The 17,927-nt window shown below is 38.2% G+C and overlaps 1 protein-coding gene across 4 annotated transcripts in view; it reads left to right on the forward strand.

Annotated features, from left to right (window-relative positions):
• Positions 1-17,323, forward strand: part of ralyl (RALY RNA binding protein like) — a 41,894-nt gene extending 24,571 nt beyond the window's left edge. For 2 of the 4 annotated variants that reach the window (XM_072440802.1, XM_072440806.1), the window contains exons 2-8: positions 7,090-7,165; positions 8,513-8,560; positions 10,259-10,449; positions 12,103-12,216; positions 13,336-13,502; positions 15,472-15,509; positions 16,537-17,323. In XM_072440802.1, the coding sequence (XP_072296903.1) occupies positions 7,090-7,165; positions 8,513-8,560; positions 10,259-10,449; positions 12,103-12,216; positions 13,336-13,502; positions 15,472-15,504 (629 nt within the window). In that variant the 3' untranslated portion in view covers positions 15,505-15,509; positions 16,537-17,323. The remainder of the gene's footprint in view (positions 1-7,089; positions 7,166-8,512; positions 8,561-10,258; positions 10,450-12,102; positions 12,217-13,335; positions 13,503-15,471; positions 15,510-16,536) is intronic. The other 2 variants (XM_072440805.1, XM_072440804.1) reach the window with 2 other exon arrangements.
• Positions 17,324-17,927: the final 604 nt, after the last annotated feature.

The raw sequence follows: 17,927 nt of genomic DNA on the forward strand, positions 1-17,927 counted from the left end.
GGGGATGAGGAGGTCAGACAGGTAGGGGGGGGCAAGATGGTGAAGAGCTTTGAAGGTGAGGAGGAGTATTTTAAAGTTTATGCGCTGCTTGATGGGGAGCCAGTGGAGAGAGCGGAGAAGATGTAGATAAATGTGATACTACACACTTTATTGTATCAATCAAGCACCAAAGTGGTCGCTGCTTAGCAACACTGTCTCCTGCAGCTCTCCCCTTATGTCACCGCCCTAACTCTTTTGTTCCACTTCATGATTAGTGGAGTGAATGATCGTCACCCAAATTCACTTCTCAGTATTTTCCCGCTATTCCAATTCTTGTCATGCAGTCTATCGGAAATAAGGTCAAATTGTCTGTAAGAGTCAGTTTACGTATCAGAAAGGACTCTGAAATGAAACAGGAAAGTAGAGATTTTTCCTCTTTTGATTGGAACTCGGCATGTTTCTGTGTCTATAAAATATTTCAACATTGATTTCTATTATGTCACATCTTTATCATCTATACAATGTTTCTTTACAAGACAGTAGCTGGCCGGGTCCAATTATCTTGTAGACAATGTATTCCCCCTCCTCTAATGATTGGTGTAATATCTATAATGAATCATGCAGTGAGTGTGTTTTGTCAGGTTTGTGTGGCGGCGCTTGTTAATGATGGTACCAGGAGACCGCAGTGAGGGGCCATTCGTCATGTCCTTCCTGTTTCTTAATGATAATGATACATCTCTCCCAGGGCACCTGAACACACCATCACAGCACCAGTGGCCCATTAGTGCAACAGGGAGAGGACAGAGCGCAGGAGCGAGTGAGACGAGTGGATGTAGAAGAGTCTTTATTTTGTTAATTTTGGAGGTGGTTTTGTGTAAAGTGTAAAGTCACTACGGCAGGGTCTGCAGCTGGTAATGTTTACACAGATCTTACGTAGATGACAGACCTCTGTCATGTTTCTATAAATAAAAACATCAGATATTTCAAGGAAAAGTTCTGTTCGCAATAACTCCACCCTGACGTCACCTGCTGTGTGGAGACGGACAAAATCACATGAACGTTTGAGGCCTTTGACTTTACTTTACTTAAGCTTTACTACATTTATGGGTTTGTTGTTCATATCATAAGAGCAGATTTGAGCAAGAAAGACCTGGCACTATTGTTTATTATATGCAATGTAATGTATGTAAGATTTTTTCCTCTCAACAAATGACATTAAACGTAGGATTTTGAGAAGGCAAACAACATCAAATCTTACTGTTCACTCTATTATACAAAGTTAAAAGAGAAGACATCAAAGTCCAGTTTTAACCAAAGAAAAGCACATGAACACAAACAAGTCGGAGCCCAGACTTCTCCTCTCAGAAACCCCCCAAGGACCCCAAGAATGAGACACAAGGACTTAACTATAGTGTCTTACAATATATCAAAAAGTAATGCATATAGAATGGACGGATGTGTGAGCAACTGACCATGTAGGTGCATTGGACTAGTGTTATAGTGTTACAGTGTTATAATAATCTAATGTCTGTATTATAGTGTTGCAGTGCTATAATGATGTAATGTGTGTGTTATAGTGTTACAGTGCTATAATGATGTAATGTCTGTATTATAGTGTTACAGTGCTATAATGATGTAATGTCTGTGTTATAGTGTTACAGTGCTATAATGATGTAATGTCTGTGTTATAGTGTTACAGTGTTATAATGATGTGATGTCTGTTATAGTGTTACAGTGCTATAATGATGTAATGTCTGTGTTATAGTGTTACAGTGTTATAATGATGTGATGTCTGTGTTATAGTGTTACAGTGTTATAATGATGTGATGTCTGTGTTATAGTGTTACAGTGTTATAATGATGTGATGTCTGTGTTATAGTGTTACAGTGTTATAATGATGTGATGTCTGTGTTAGAGTCTTACAGTGTTATGATGTAATGTCTGTGTTATAGTGTTACAGTGTTATAATGATGTAATGTCTGTGTTACAGTGTTATAATGATGTGATGTCTGTGTTATAGTGTTACAGTGTTATAATGATGTAATGTCTGTTTTTATAGTGTTACAGTGTTATAATGATGTAATGTCTGTGTTATAGTGTTACAGTGCTATAATGATGTAATGTCTGTGTTATAGTGTTACAGTGCTATAATGATGTAATGTCTGTTATAGTGTTACAGTGTTATAATGATGTGATGTCTGTGTTATAGTGTTACAGTGTTATAATGATGTAATGTTCGTGTTATAGTGTTACAGTGTTATAATCATGTGATGTCTGTGTTACAGTGTTACAATGATGTAATGTTCGTGTTATAGTGTTACATTGTTATAATGATGTGATGTGTGTTACAGTGTTACAGTGTTATAATGATGTAATGTTCGTGTTATAGTGTTACAATGTTATAATGATGTGATGTCTGTGTTATAGTGTTACAGTGTTATAAAGATGTAATGTTCGTGTTATAGTGTTACAGTGTTATAATCATGTGATGTCTGTGTTACAGTGTTACAATGATGTAATGTTCGTGTTATAGTGTTACATTGTTATAATGATGTGATGTGTGTTACAGTGTTACAGTGTTATAATGATGTAATGTTCGTGTTATAGTGTTACAATGTTATAATGATGTGATGTCTGTGTTATAGTGTTACAGTGTTATAATGATGTAATGTTCGTGTCATAGTGTTACAGTGCTTTCTACTGTTTTCAGATCTCTCAAATCTAACCCAAATAATGTAGATCAATCGCATCTAAATGATTATTGAAAGAATCATCAACTAATTTGGTAATCAAATAATAGTTAACTGGTTTGTACATAGATTTCAACACCTGTCATGAGACTTTTTTTAAATCAAATTGAGCCACAATTGCATGAAAATTATGCAAATACACTCTTTTGTCCATAAATGACCTCCACCAAGATCCTCAAACGGCTTCATTTCAGCTTCTTCTGGGTCAAATTGAGTCAAAATCCCTTTCACCGCGTGACTTTTGTTCGTTCAAATTAACTAAGAATAATCGCTAGACTAATCGCTGAGCAAAATGAAAAGATCGGAATTAACGTTGCTTTTCACTGTACTGTTTTATAACTCACTCTAACTTCTATAACATTTGTATATGTTGTGTTTCCCGATGCACTTTGGCTTCAAATATGAAACATCCCGCTTATGTCTCATAGCTCTCATTTTGATGCCCCTCCAGGAGTTGTTTACCATTAGTTTGCGCTACCTTCCCGTTTGACCTTGGATGGCACAAACTTCACCGGCTGCAGACGATAGGCAGACCTAATGCAGAGATAACGCTGTGGTTTGGGGCTTTAGCTCAGAGGCTTTTGGCAGGTGGATGGAGCTGTCAATCAGAGCAGTCGAGATGCGCGTCGGGATGACTCACTCTGTCACTAATGCAGATCGGGGAGAAAAGGTTTAGCGGAACGTAAAAGACTCTTCAAAAATCCACTCGGGGCATTTTCGCGCACGCTGTGTTTAGCCTTGAGGCGAATGTGCTGTACTTTTTTTTTTTTTTTGACAAATTCTGTTCTGCTCAGTTCCCCGTGTTGCCAAAAAAAGAACAAAAAACATCATCACATTTTGGGAGACAAAAGAGGCAAAAAATACAAACTTGATTTAATACATAGTGTTCTACAATGCTAGTCATATACATTGTTAGTTGATGCAAATATGTCTAAAGCACATACACTATTTGTCTCTTAATCTGAATAAATAGAGAGGATGTAATGAAAGCAGATAAGGGAAAGAATATTTAACAGTCAAAACTATAATTTATTAAGTTTAAATTTAGTGCAAAGCTTTAATTATTAGAATTGAATTGTTTTGACAAGTATTAATCCCATTTTTTCCCCTTGACAAAACCGATATCCACTATTAATCTTGCTGTCGGTGTAATTCCTCATTCGTCCAGGAGTGTTCCATAGTAGAAAAAGCTTCAGTTGTAGTCATCTGGACTCAGTTTGAAAAATTAGACGTTTCGACTCTCATCCAAGAGTCATTGTCAATAAAAGAATTTAGATCGAGAACTCCGATATTAATACTGTTCTGTGGTAAGACCCGCCCATTGGGAGGAGCCTTCCTGAAGTAGCAAGAGTTGTTTGTTTCAACAGAAACTCCCCCCTTGTATCTACCGAGCTAGCCTATTCAGAATCTTAATGGGCTATTAGAATCCTCTTTGTCTTTGTGGGACCCTGGCTCAACCACCCTGAGTACCTGATTAGCATCTAAATGTCCTGGTCCTGGTCCTCTACCCTTCCAAGGGTTCAGTATTCCATTATAGATACCAGGAAGATTGAATCCTAGCCCTCCATTTCTGTTTAAAGAAGGTCTTTCTTTTTTAACAAAAATAGCTTCCTTGACTCCTCTTTCAAACCATCTTTTCTCCCTGCTTAAAACCTTCACCTCACCGTCTTTAAACGAGTGATTAGAGGCTTCAAGATGGAGATGCACGGCACTCTGAGGTCCTGAACTTGTGTTTCTTCTGTGCTGATAAAGCCTCTTGTGTAGAGGCTGTTTCGTCTCACCTATGTAACGTTCTTTACAGCTTTCTTCACTGCATTGGATCGAATAAACTACATTGCTCTGTTTTTGAGTCGGCAACTTGTCCTTAGGGTGAACCAGTTTTTGTCTTAAAGTGTTTCCTGGTTTAAAATAAACAGGGACTTCGTGTTGTCTAAAAATTCTCTGCAGTTTTTCCGACAGGCCAGACACATAAGGGATAGAAACACCCTTCCTTCTCTGTTCAGTTTCCCTTTTGTCCTGCTTCTTGGTTCTCTTCACTCTGTTGAGAGCCCAAGCGGGGTAACCACAGGCTGAGAGGGCATTACGGACATGTTTTTCCTCTTTCTTCTTGCCCTCTGAGCTGGTGGGCACACCTTGAGCTCTGTGTTGTAAGGTTCTGATCACCCCCAGCTTGTGCTGTAGTGGGTGGTTGGAACCAAAGAGCAGATACTGGTCCGTGTGTGTAGGTTTCCTATATACTTCTATTTGGAGTTTCCCGTCCTCTCCTCTGATCGTGGAACAATCAAGAAAGGCCAAGCGATTCTCCTTAGCGTCTTCTCTTGTAAACCTGATATGTGGGTCCACAGCATTGATGTGATCAGAGAAGGTTTCCAGCTCTTGTTTCTTGATTGTTACAAAAGTATCATCGACATAGCGAAGCCACAGTTTTGGGGCTATGCCTGTGGGGAATTCGGAACATCATGTGGAAAACACGCACAACTTTGTGGATAAAGTGAAACATCTCCAACTTGACCCAGATGACCTCATGGTTTCATATGATGTTGTGTCCCTGTTCACCTGCATCCCGACCTCTGATGCAGTAGCAGCGGTGAGGATCAGACTGCAGGAAGACACCACCCTACAGGAAAGGACCAAAATGACACCTGAACACATATGTAAACTGTTGGACATCTGCCCCAAAACTGTGGCTTCGCTATGTCGATGATACTTTTGTAACAATCAAGAAACAAGAGCTGGAAACCTTCTCTGATCACATCAATGCTGTGGACCCACATATCAGGTTTACAAGAGAAGACGCTAAGGAGAATCGCTTGGCCTTTCTTGATTGTTCCACGATCAGAGGAGAGGACGGGAAACTCCAAATAGAAGTATATAGGAAACCTACACACACGGACCAGTATCTGCTCTTTGGTTCCAACCACCCACTACAGCACAAGCTGGGGGTGATCAGAACCTTACAACACAGAGCTCAAGGTGTGCCCACCAGCTCAGAGGGCAAGAAGAAAGAGGAAAAACATGTCCGTAATGCCCTCTCAGCCTGTGGTTACCCCGCTTGGGCTCTCAACAGAGTGAAGAGAACCAAGAAGCAGGACAAAAGGGAAACTGAACAGAGAAGGAAGGGTGTTTCTATCCCTTATGTGTCTGGCCTGTCGGAAAAACTGCAGAGAATTTTTAGACAACACGAAGTCCCTGTTTATTTTAAACCAGGAAACACTTTAAGACAAAAACTGGTTCACCCTAAGGACAAGTTGCCGACTCAAAAACAGAGCAATGTAGTTTATTCGATCCAATGCAGTGAAGAAAGCTGTAAAGAACGTTACATAGGTGAGACGAAACAGCCTCTACACAAGAGGCTCTATCAGCACAGAAGAAATACAAGTTCAGGACCTCAGAGCGCCGTGCATCTCCACCTTGAAGCCTCTAATCACTCGTTTGAAGACGGTGAGGTGAAGGTTTTAAGCAGGGAGAAAAGATGGTTTGAAAGAGGAGTCAAGGAAGCTATTTTTGTTAAAAAATAAAGACCTTCTTTAAACAGAAATGGAGGGCTAAGATTCAATCTTCCTGGTATCTATAATGGAATACTGAACCCCTGGAAAGGTAGAGGACCAGGACAAGGACATTTAGATGCTAATCAGGTACTCAGGGTGGTTGAGCCAGGGTCTCACAAAGACAAAGAGGATTCTAATAGCCCATTAAGATTCTGAATAGGCTAGCTCGGTAAATACAAGGGGGGAGTTTCTGTTGAAACAAACAACTCTTGCTACTTCAGGAAGGCTCCTCCCAATGGGCGGGTCTTACCACAGAACAGTATTAATAGCGGAGTTCTCAATCTAAATTCTTTTATTGACAATGACTCTTGGATGAGAGTCGAAACGTCTAATTTTTCAAACTGAGTCCAGATGACTACAACTGAAGCTTTTTCTACTATTAATCTTGCTGTTGCGGTCAAGAACTGATATTTGCCAATGCCAAAATCAATACGTTTAAAGCTTTGCAAGGCAAACAAGCTCACAATTTACTGTCATCTAAACATTGTCACTGGTTAGGAGCAGAAGTTAGTGTCACCGACTAATATTTGCTGTTGTGCTATTGTTTCAGAAATGTATATAAAATGGTGTAAAAGCCATTTAAACGTCCCCTCATCCAAGGCCATAAACATACAGTCACTTCTGTAGTTTTCATTACACTTCCGTTTCCTGCAGTCTAGTTTAAAAAGACACATTGGATGCTGAGGACAGACTGAATAACGCATGGGCACGCGGAGAACGGGCAGCTTCAAAACATAAAACAGACAAAAAAAACAAACAACAAGAAAATGTGCAAAAGTTCCTGATGGTGACTGGATCTTCTTGTTCCGCAGACATCAACATGGCGGGGGAGCCCAAGCCGTACCGACCGAAGCTGGGCTCGAAAAGACCCCTGTCGTCCCTCTACAGGTCTGTGCTCAACTTTAAGTGCTGGAGATTGGTTTTCTGACCCACTTTTGTCGCCGTAGCGGTTTCGGTTGCTCATTTAAAATCCTCATCGTTGGGAGTGAACTTTGAGCAACTTTCCACCGCTTGATTCCAATTTGTCGTCCCATTATATTGACTGTTGTGAAAGCTGTTTGTCCAGGCCTGGGGTTTTGTAGGTTGCACAACAAACCTTACACAGGAAATAGGGCAAAACAACAAGTTTCACCACTGAATGCACTCGAGAAACAACACAACATCGACACAATGTCTTTCGGCAAACAACAAATCCATCCAAATTAGGTTGTACTACATCAGGCATGTCCAATCTAAGGCCCGGGGGCCAAATGCGGCCCTCAGACCAATTTTTGTCGGCCCTCAGGCTTCCTCCTGAGTTGGTCCAAACAACAAAAAGTAGTAGTTTTTACTGTAAAATTGGAGAGATTGAAGCATTTTGATGTTATAACAACATAATATTAATGTTCCAAGTCTGATTAAAGGTGTGGAGGCATCAGAACTATGTCAAATGCAAAAAATCAACATTTTCGGGTTGTTTGTGCCCTTTGCTCCGTATAAGTTTCAATATGCCACCCTTTGTGAAAAAGGTTTGGACACCCCTGTACTACATAGTCACCACCAGTCACAGGAATCACCTACAACTCTTGTTAATGAGTCAAATAACAGTTAGGAGCAATGTTAAGGCGCGCGATCAAACTGTGTGGCAATAAACATTTACATTTGACATCTATTTAATTGTATTTGTCTTCATGGCTTGAATAAACATACATTTTTACTGGGAGATGGGCGGCCTCTCCTGTAACTTGACCCAGTGGCATCTACTGCTTGTTTCCATAGATACGTTTAATGCCACACTGTAGACGTGGGCAATAGATGGAAATGTTGTGTTGTTTGTTTCTGTTTTAAATATGTTTAAATATTGAGAAATTGTCGATAGTGAACAATGCTGCAAAAGGAAAATGAAAAATGTTTTTTTGTGAATGTTCAAATAAGGGAATACGCTGATATATTGTTAATTTCCAGACATTTCACATTTGTCTGATAATTAAACCTCAGCTAATGTGTTTAAAGACATGTTTTTCACACATTACTGTTGGATTGACTGCTCATTAACACAATCAAATATAGAAGTATTCATTTTTGTCAATATTGCCCACTCTTAGCATACTGCGGAATATTCCAGGCAAAGCAATACAATCTACATGGAGACAGATTTGAATAAGTACTGATATTTGTAGCGCATTCTTATTCACAAAATCATGTATATTTGTGTACATGTGTGTGTTCTCTGAATGTGTCTTTTTTTTCCTCCAGTGGTTACGAGTTTGACTACGACTACTACAGGGATGACTTCTACAGCAGGTACTGTATGTGGAGCCTCTGTGTCTCCTTTAGACAAGTCATAGTACATTTCAAATGTTAGTGTTACCATTATTGTTAGAAGAAATGAAAAAAATAACCAAAATATTGTGACATCGTTCCATCAAGTCTCAGAATAACATCGGTGGCTGTCACAGTATAATTACAAGCTTCTTCACTTGAATATGTTGTTTTATGGCAGTAACAGCTAAAAAAAACAGTGGAAACAACATGCCTTGAACAATTCTGTAAGACTTTTCAAAATACCACAATAAATATAATTACATCCCTGTTTTAAGATTACCGGTCGTTACAATGGAATCTATTTACGTTCATTCTCACATTGTCTAATAGATGAATGTTGCTCTGTGACTTTCTGAACAATAAAGTCATTTTAATGTCAAGTAAGCAGCCAGATTGAGACACATTTTCACACTTCTTAAGATGATACTGATTTATTCTCCATAATTCACCTCTATATCACATCATTTTACAGGTTAGGGACTAATTATAAAACATTATGCGCCATGTAAAATGCATTTCCTCCTATCTCCTGACTTCTGCTGTTTCTGAGAGCAGCCATTTAGATAAAGCCGTGCAGAACGACCTCATCTTCAAACACATTATCACAGGTGTAATAAACGTCATATTCGGGAGGCGTTCTTCTTCTCCATCGCGCGCTCTAATGACGTTCTTATCTTTGTGGTAATGTCACATTGTTCTGCGGTTGGTCATTTGGGAACGATCCACAGTGAATGTTCTGCCTCGTGACAGTTTCATTGGTTTGTTTACTTTCTCTTTTAAATAAATCACTCAGCTTTCAATGGGTGTCGTTTGGAATTTTGAGATGTATAATTATAGTATGCATGTGATTCAATGAGATTTGCTAAAATGAAGGTTTTTTTCCTCATCGTTTTTTTAAATAATAAGAAATTAAACTAACTTGCTATGCTCAAATACAGAAGCTTTAATATAATGTATAACATATAATGTATAATAATGTATAATATATGTATACCATATGGTCTTTCCCATTTATAATATTTACAATGAATTAAATTGTATGAAGTTCTATATTTCTTTATTTCAAAACTAGATTTGGTTTTGCAAATATGAAATAGCAGAATTAGTCATAAAATGCTGTGGGCAAAGTGTGATATGCAATAAACCTTTATTAAACTTCTCGTCTCGGGACAGATGGAAACGAGCCTGTGGCTAAAATGGGGCATATTTACATATGTGTCATATGTTCATTAATATGCACTGTCCCTTTTCTAAATAAATGAAATAAATTGACCAAATTAAATAAATTGAATACACCTACTATTTTTCTGTATTGGTCCACAAGCTGTAACAACGTCTCCGAATACCGAAATCTCATGAAATCATATTGTCAAAATGATCTCAGTAATATCATGGGCTGTCACAATATATCAATTTATAAGCTCCTCTGTTCATTCATTGACAACATGAAGAAATAACAGCTTTAAGCACAATTCTGTTTGCCTTTCCACAATATTGCAATAGATGTATGTACCATGAAATGATTACTGTGATATATAGTTCTGTGAGATTAGCATATCGTTACATACCTTGTTGGTGAAGCATTGGTTCTAGTGCATTCTGTGGCTGTTTCCATTAAAGTATGAATGTATAATGCACAACATAATGTGTTTCCTAAGTGTGTATTCCTCTCCTCAGACTGTTCGAGTACCACGGTCGAGTGGGGCCTCCCTCCAGAGCCGTGATCCCAATCAAACGCTCTCGAGTCATCGTCCCGTCCCGCAGACCCAAGTCCTCTTTCTCCATCAGAGCCTGCTCCTCCTCCTCTTCCTCCTCCTGCTCCTCATCACGACAGCTCAACAACGTCTCCTCTGCCCACGGACCCAGGCGTAGGTTACACTCTATAGCTCGGCTTCAGCTGTAATTATATAAAAATGTTTCAAATTATGTTATAGGATCGGTCCCAAAATACACAAGAATAATCATTCTTTTGTCAAATTTAAAGCATACACAATTTGATGATTATGTAAACGTACAGCCACATCTTTGGCTAAATTTCTCCTCTGGACGTTCTCCATTGTGGGACAAATAAAGCTAATTTTATCTTATATTTCCAGTAGATTTTATATGCTTATACTGATTTTAGCGGCAATATATTTGTGTTAAACAGTAGCAGCCACAAGAAGGAGCATTGCTTGGAGATGTATGTACGATCTTTAATTTCCTTCAAAATGAAAGATCTTCTGAACTCACACGTGGAAAGTGGAGTTCACAGATAGATATGTGTGAGATGAGAGTGAGACACGGGCCACGTCACTCGCAGTTACTTAGAGAACTTTCTGCACAGCCTGCCACACGGACTCTATGGAATATTAACATCCGCGCTGCATGATTAGATTCACGATCTATGTTTGGAAAGTAGGATTCTGTTCAGAGTGAAAACTTCAGGAGCGTTTTCCTCTGAGAGACTTGTGTTTGTGAAGGTCTGAACTGGAGGTACTATAAGATTAAGACCCAAAGACAGGATTTTCTGCTGCAGAGAACATTATATTATTTAATTGCAGCCTTTGTGGTTTCATAATTGCACGACGAGATTTGACCATTCCAAATTATAGAAAAAGAGGGACACTGACTCATAGATAATAACTGCAAAAACACTGTGTGATTTTTAGTTTTTATCAGTCGTGTTGCACAGAGGGAGAGCAGAACAGACATTTCACAACCGCAAAAATACCAATTTCTTTGCATGAAAAATATAATGTTTTTTATGTAAATCTCACTTCTTATATAATTGGTGTGACAGCAATTAAAAAAAATCAGACAATCTCTAAAGAAGTGGGACGAGACAGATTTTTTTGTTACTGAAATTGTGGAGTTTTGTTGCTGTGTTGTGTGTCATACTGTGCGTGATTTTAACTGATAGAAATGTGTTTATCAAATGTAAAGGGCAATATAATATAAATCCGTTATTATTAATAACTAAAAGAGGGACAGCTTCGATTTATCATGCAGGCCTAATTCACATTTTCTAAAACACATAAGTAATTTATTGAAAACCTTTATTGACACAAAAATGATAATAATATGTTGTAATTCAAACATCAGTATGAGCAATATTGCATGATATTAAACTACAGCATTTTTGTGCATTAGGGATGGATTCAATGGTACTTTCATCTTTGAATATAACAATATCTTAATTTTTAGATAAACACTTGAATGCTTGAGTGGTTTTTAATTTGACATAATGCTATTCTTCATTCATTATGTGTTACTGGGGAGTACAATGACCTCTTTACAAACATGTTCTTATTTTATTTAAGTAGTACCTATTTCAATTTCCTCTCAAATGGAAATGACCCTGGACGTGTTCAAATGTGCACCGTGGAATATTACTGTAACTGCCACATTTGTTGGAGACACTTGAAGCAAACATTTCCCCTGAGCACTTTTTCATAAACACCTCTCTTCAAACAACCATTGTCCCATCTTCTCTCACAAGAATCACACACATACTTCTGTCTTTTTTTCCTTTTCTCCAGTGAAGTCCAACCAACTCGTCACAATAAAGAAGGAGCTCTCTCAAATCAAAACCAGGATCGACTCTTTGCTGGGCCGACTGGACAAGATCGAGAGGCAGCAGCGACCTGAAGTTGGTCAGTATATTTGATTTACTGCGTGCATGATTATCTGAATGTACATTCACACATTTCAATGCATGTCTAAGTTCTATGCATAAAGCCCATCTTACCAGTCAATCATGCTCAGTTGGCGGTAGTTACATAATTGTATAACTGTAATTGCCCAGTTATAATGTGTTTGCTTTCTGCTGTTAAATGAAGCAACATTGTCTTAAGAGCAGAAAATACTAACCTAACTCACATTGTGAAACTAATGAGTGAGGACTACACATACACATTATTCATTTAGTAAAATATCTGGCAAAACTGGAATAATTTGCGGAGGTGTCACGTTTAGTGGGGAAACTCTCGTCTGGTTTATTACTGCTTTGCTCAAAGGTTTGACATCATTTTACTACAAATTCCAAGTTAGTGGAGATTTTCAGATGTCTGTGTAACACCTGATTTCAAAGGTCGTCATATGGACAATGTTGTAAAAATCACGACTTCTATTATCCTAAAGTCATTTTCAATCTGAAGAGCTGGTCTGACAAACTGGACTTTACACCATACAATATGTAAGCACTGCACAAAAGACTGTATCAACACAGAAGTCACTCAAACTCTGAGATCTTCATCTTTCAGCCATTCTAAGACAGTGAGCTGACAATTATAAGTCAGGAGAATTATGGTATAAAATAAGAGTGAAGGAGGCCATTTTGGAGAAGAAAAGAGAATCTCTTTGAACAGAAATGGTAGCTTAAGCTATAATTTTCCAGCTGTTTGCAGCATTGTCTTTTCACCTTGTTCAAATGAGAAAACAAGCCAATCCAATGCTAAATGAGCGGTTAAGGGATCACAATAGGACTGTAATGTTCCATTACGGGTCTAAACCCCTCCCTGAGGGATGTGCTCAGTCAGCTCAGAGTAGTATAAAGTGGAGTTTCTCAGACCAGCTCCTCAGATTGAAAGTGACTTTCAGATGGAAGTTGATATGTCTAGGTTTGTGTAGTGTAGAAACTTTTTAAATTATATGATTTGATAGATTTACTATTATTTGTGTGATTGTATTAGAGTTAGTCTGACTGTAAATCTAAATCCTAATCACACGTTCATTATAATAGTACATATATCAACACATCATGTTGTTTGCAGAGATGGTGCAGAGGAAGCAGAAGGAAGTGTGCGAGTGTCTCCATGGCGACGCAGCAGACCATTCGGGAGCAGAGGACGAGGGGGTTGGAGAGGGGCAGGGGGAGGTGGGGGACATGACGGACGGAGCAGAGGACGACTACGATGATGATGAAGGCAACAGAGACATGGTGAGAGGCATCACAAAACCTGAGGGGAGAGTGGGAGGAAGCACAAGACACTGGGGACTAAGTATTCTGAATATTATGCAGATTTGACTGTGTGGGTTTGTTAAGATCAGAGGAATAGTGGACCTTCAGCAAAAACAGTGAATGCTGGTGGTCCCAAAACACTGCACCCTCCAAAACTAATGTCACCGCTCCAGACATTTACATATCTTAATGTAGTTTACTTTTAAAAAGACATATACAGCGAGGGAAAGAATACTTAGATTATATATTGAGTTACAGAATACTGAATACTTGGAATAAAACGTATTTTGTAACATATTCTTTTACATGGTCTAATCAGTGCACTGTATTCTGAATATCGTAAATCGTTGGACTATTGAGTGCACCTGAATATAAGCCGCAGCAACTAAATTTAAAGACATTTTAAATTATTTTTTACATAAATAGGCCCTATCTGTCTATAAGCCACAAGTGTCCACATTGTAACATGAGATATTTACACAGAAAGCTGGTACATGGTAGTGCTGCGCGGGTCAGGTTGGGGCGGGCCAAGAAATTATTTTTTATTGCTGGGCGGGTTGTAAAATGCTGATCGCCACATATCACATGTACACGCTCCATGTAGAGCTGGGCGATAAATCAATTTAATCCACCTCCCCACAGCGTGCTCCTCTGGGCTTCCGTAGCTCAGCCTCGTGCGCGTGTAAACCATGGATCTATTAGGTTTAAACTGCTGCCGCGCAAAGAGGGTCTTTCCACAAATTGGATTTCATTTGCAATGTCAGTCACAGTATTACACTTTTATGAGCGTGCTAAACTTACAGCAGCAGCGCGTCAGTCGGGCGATCGAAGGAGAATCGGTAAAGGATTACTAAAGCGTTAGGCTAATGCAAAAACAAACAGTATTCCGTGTGAAAAGCTCAGACAAGGACAAGATTATGGGAGAACTCGCTGAAAAAGCAAGAAAGGCTGTTCAGTGCAGTCACAGGCACCAGAGTTTTAGAAGTGACACGCCTCCTTTGCGTGTTTGTGCTGCGGAGAAACCTGAAGGAAGAACCAGCACTGACTGCTTTGAAATCAGTCATGTCAAATTAAACACTGTAAAAGGGAAAATGACATATTTTACTCCTTTAATGAACATTGTGACCCAAAGGGACCATGCTATTCACTTCAACATTTTGAGTTGAAAAAAAGATAAAATAAGGAAAAATCGATCTCTCCTGAATTTCTCTTCTTCCACATCTGCTCTTGTACTTGGCGAGTGAGCAAGAGCGAGCGAGCTTCCTGCTAGAGCGCCCCTAGAGGCCGCTGGCCTGTATAAATCTATACATTACCTGCATCGTTGTATCGGCCGCAGGGTTCACAGCGTGTGAAAAAAGTAGCGGGTTATAGTCCAATTTTATGGTAACTAGAATACTTTCATGTATAGTTGCATTAATATTAGAGTAAAAACACGGCATAAGGATAAAACTGCACCAGCAACTTTTGCTTTTTAAAATAACCTTTATCAATATTAGAGAAAGAAAAATGGCACAAGCTCTCACTATAAGAGTTGTATTTGAGATTATTCTCAGTCTACACTGCGTGCTCAAACACCATAATATATTCCTCTTTAGAAAAAAAAACACCTCAAAAGTAAATAATGTATTCCGCTTCTTCCCTGCACTGGACATACGCGACACCCTTTGATCATCATTTTATGTTTTGGACATTTTAAATTGCAATATTGACAAAGTGCTTTACTGCTGGACCATGCTGACTGTCCAGCGCTGCAGTTCACGATAAGCGACTATATATAACTGTGCACCAAATAAGTAAAGCGCTGCGGGCGTGTTTTGGGAGGAATGTAGGAGAATAAAGACAACTCAAATCATGAATCACTAAATACAACCTTGAGTGTGTAAAAGGTGCCGCTCGATGTCAAGATTGTTGATTGAACGTTTTATTTGTGCATTTTGTTTGTCGGCAGATTGAAAACCACACGTCAGACATCGACAACTGAGAGAGGTCAGTGTTCTTCCTTCGCTCGATTTTATGGAAAATTGGCCAGGCAAGTTTATTTGTAGAGTATCATTTGTACGCAAAGTGATTGTGTGTAAATGTGCTTTACAGAACAGGAAAATGTGTATTCAAATCTACATACAAATGCGGAAATATTCATTATAAACTGTACAGCAGAGATAAAAGAGATAAAATCCTCTTAGTCATTAAATTACTAAATTATACCAAATTGTCCAGATATCACATTTGGTTTTATGTATGTCTTTTTGGGTATACTAGGTAGTACCTGCCAACTCTTTTCAATACATCTTGTTCTACTGTGATACTGTAAAAGTGTAAGAAGATGGACTAAAAAGCGTATGATTACCGTATTATCGTTGGTTTTCCGTGATGCTTGTCTGAGCCCGGATTGGAACATCTCATCTAACCACTTCCAAATCTCCTTCGACTGCGTTTTGAACAAATAGCTTTGAGATTTCATTTGCCTTTTTGCTGACATCTCCTCACTGTCTCGCTGATACTGATATAACGCAAATAATAATAATACAGGGCTGTGGATCAATGCTTGAAGCTGTATTTAACTCGTAAAAAATCAGCTTCTCTTCTCATAAACATAATGTGTTTGTTTCTGTAAAATGGTGATGTATTAGTTTTTTTGTTTTTTTTTATAGATCACCTAAAAAAAATATCTAATTTAAATGTAAATGCAAAGCAAATGGTTTGTATTGATTTCCTCAGTAAAATCAGTACAAAATGTATTTTTCCTAAAGAGTCTAAACTCAAAAACGACATGGATTTCCTGCAAATCTCTTTAACAGGTTGAAAACATCCACGCTGATCATTGACGATTAAAAATGACTGAATCCTAATAATTGCATAGCCCCCTTATTTCCAATATATAGTTAATTTTGCAATAATATCATATGTATCGCTTATTTTTCTACAAGATTCCACCTGCCAACCTCAGATGCAGTGAATGTAGCCGGTAACAATGATGAATATTCTCTCAAGAATGACATGTTTTTCTTTTCAGAGAAAGAAGAGAAGACGTCTAAATAAAGACACCAGCAAAGCCTCTGGATGTGACGGAAACAGCCGTTTGGAGCCGGCAGCAGAGAAGTCTTGTTCTGATGTGGACTGTCTGAAAACACTGGCCGATGAATATTCACAGTAACTGCAGAAAGCAATCAATAATCCCCAGAGTTATTGCCTCTCAGAAAAACAAGGACTTTATTTTGTGTGCTTATTATAATCTATGATGATCTGTAAAGTATACATTTGTGATGAAAATGTAAGCCAGCCATGACATTTGTCATTGTAAATGTATTTGATTATTTTCGTGTGTTAAAGACTGGAAGGTTTATTTAAACTTAAGTAGGTGTTTCCCTTTCTTTTGCTTGTTTATTTATTTTGCAAAATGTAATTTATTCAAAATGTGTGTTATCATATATTGAGTTTAAGGCACACAACAATGAATTAGAATCCTGATGTGACTTAATCTGTTGAACTACAAATACAAAGTTCATAGCAAATATTAAATATTATGACTGCTATAAATGCTCTAAATATTTCAGCTACAGTATTCAATAGTACAGTCTTTGGATCAAACGCAAGTTTACATTTCCACACTGTTGAATATTAAATTGATGTGTGCCTTTAGATTGTATCTCTCTTATAAATCGTCAATGCATTTTTAATTTTTTTATTTATGAAAATGATTTTTAAAACAGGCATGTGGGAATTTTCCTGTAGTTTCATTACTATTCACTGCATCTAATGTACAGAGTTTTTCAATTAAACTGGTTTCCTGTCAACTGTAATATTTCTTTGTAGTTATATATTATATATTTCATTTGAAAACAAGTTATTCATAATGGTAAAATGGTTAAAAATGATCATTTTGTCACATGAATATCCTTGGGTGAATTTAGGTATTGCAGAAAAAGCAGTATATAGTGTTTTATAACATTAGAAGCAGTGACAGTACAACAAACTAGAACTTTTCTTTTTCTTGACTTTCTTCTACACATTTATTACCAACTGAAGGGAGTTGGGTGGGGGAGAACCCGCCCTTTGAAACACCCTTTCTCTTGTATTTAATTACCACATACACCTTTTGTTATTACTGGTACAAGAATATTCATCACTGTGCCCTTGAAAATCTAAGTGCTGGCAATGAAAAATGCACGTGTTACACCGCTGCAGCAACAGATGGCCTTACTAATTCACTGACTCCATTTGCACTAGATCATCATTTTCTTAGGCTAAGGAGGGCCACTGGCTGGATTACAGGGATAATTGGGTTTATCACGGCTGGATAGTGGCCAATGGGTACTATGATCAGTCAACTGACACTTCTAATGTGGACAATGTTCAGTGTGAGTAGAGCAGAATCAATCAAAGAGCCTGTTGCAACCACGGGAA

This window comes from Eucyclogobius newberryi, unplaced genomic scaffold, assembly GCF_026437365.1.
Source record: "Eucyclogobius newberryi isolate DKJ021-1_F unplaced genomic scaffold, fEucNew1.0.hap1 SCAF_12, whole genome shotgun sequence".
In the NCBI taxonomy this organism is placed as follows: Eukaryota; Metazoa; Chordata; class Actinopteri; order Gobiiformes; family Gobiidae; genus Eucyclogobius; species Eucyclogobius newberryi.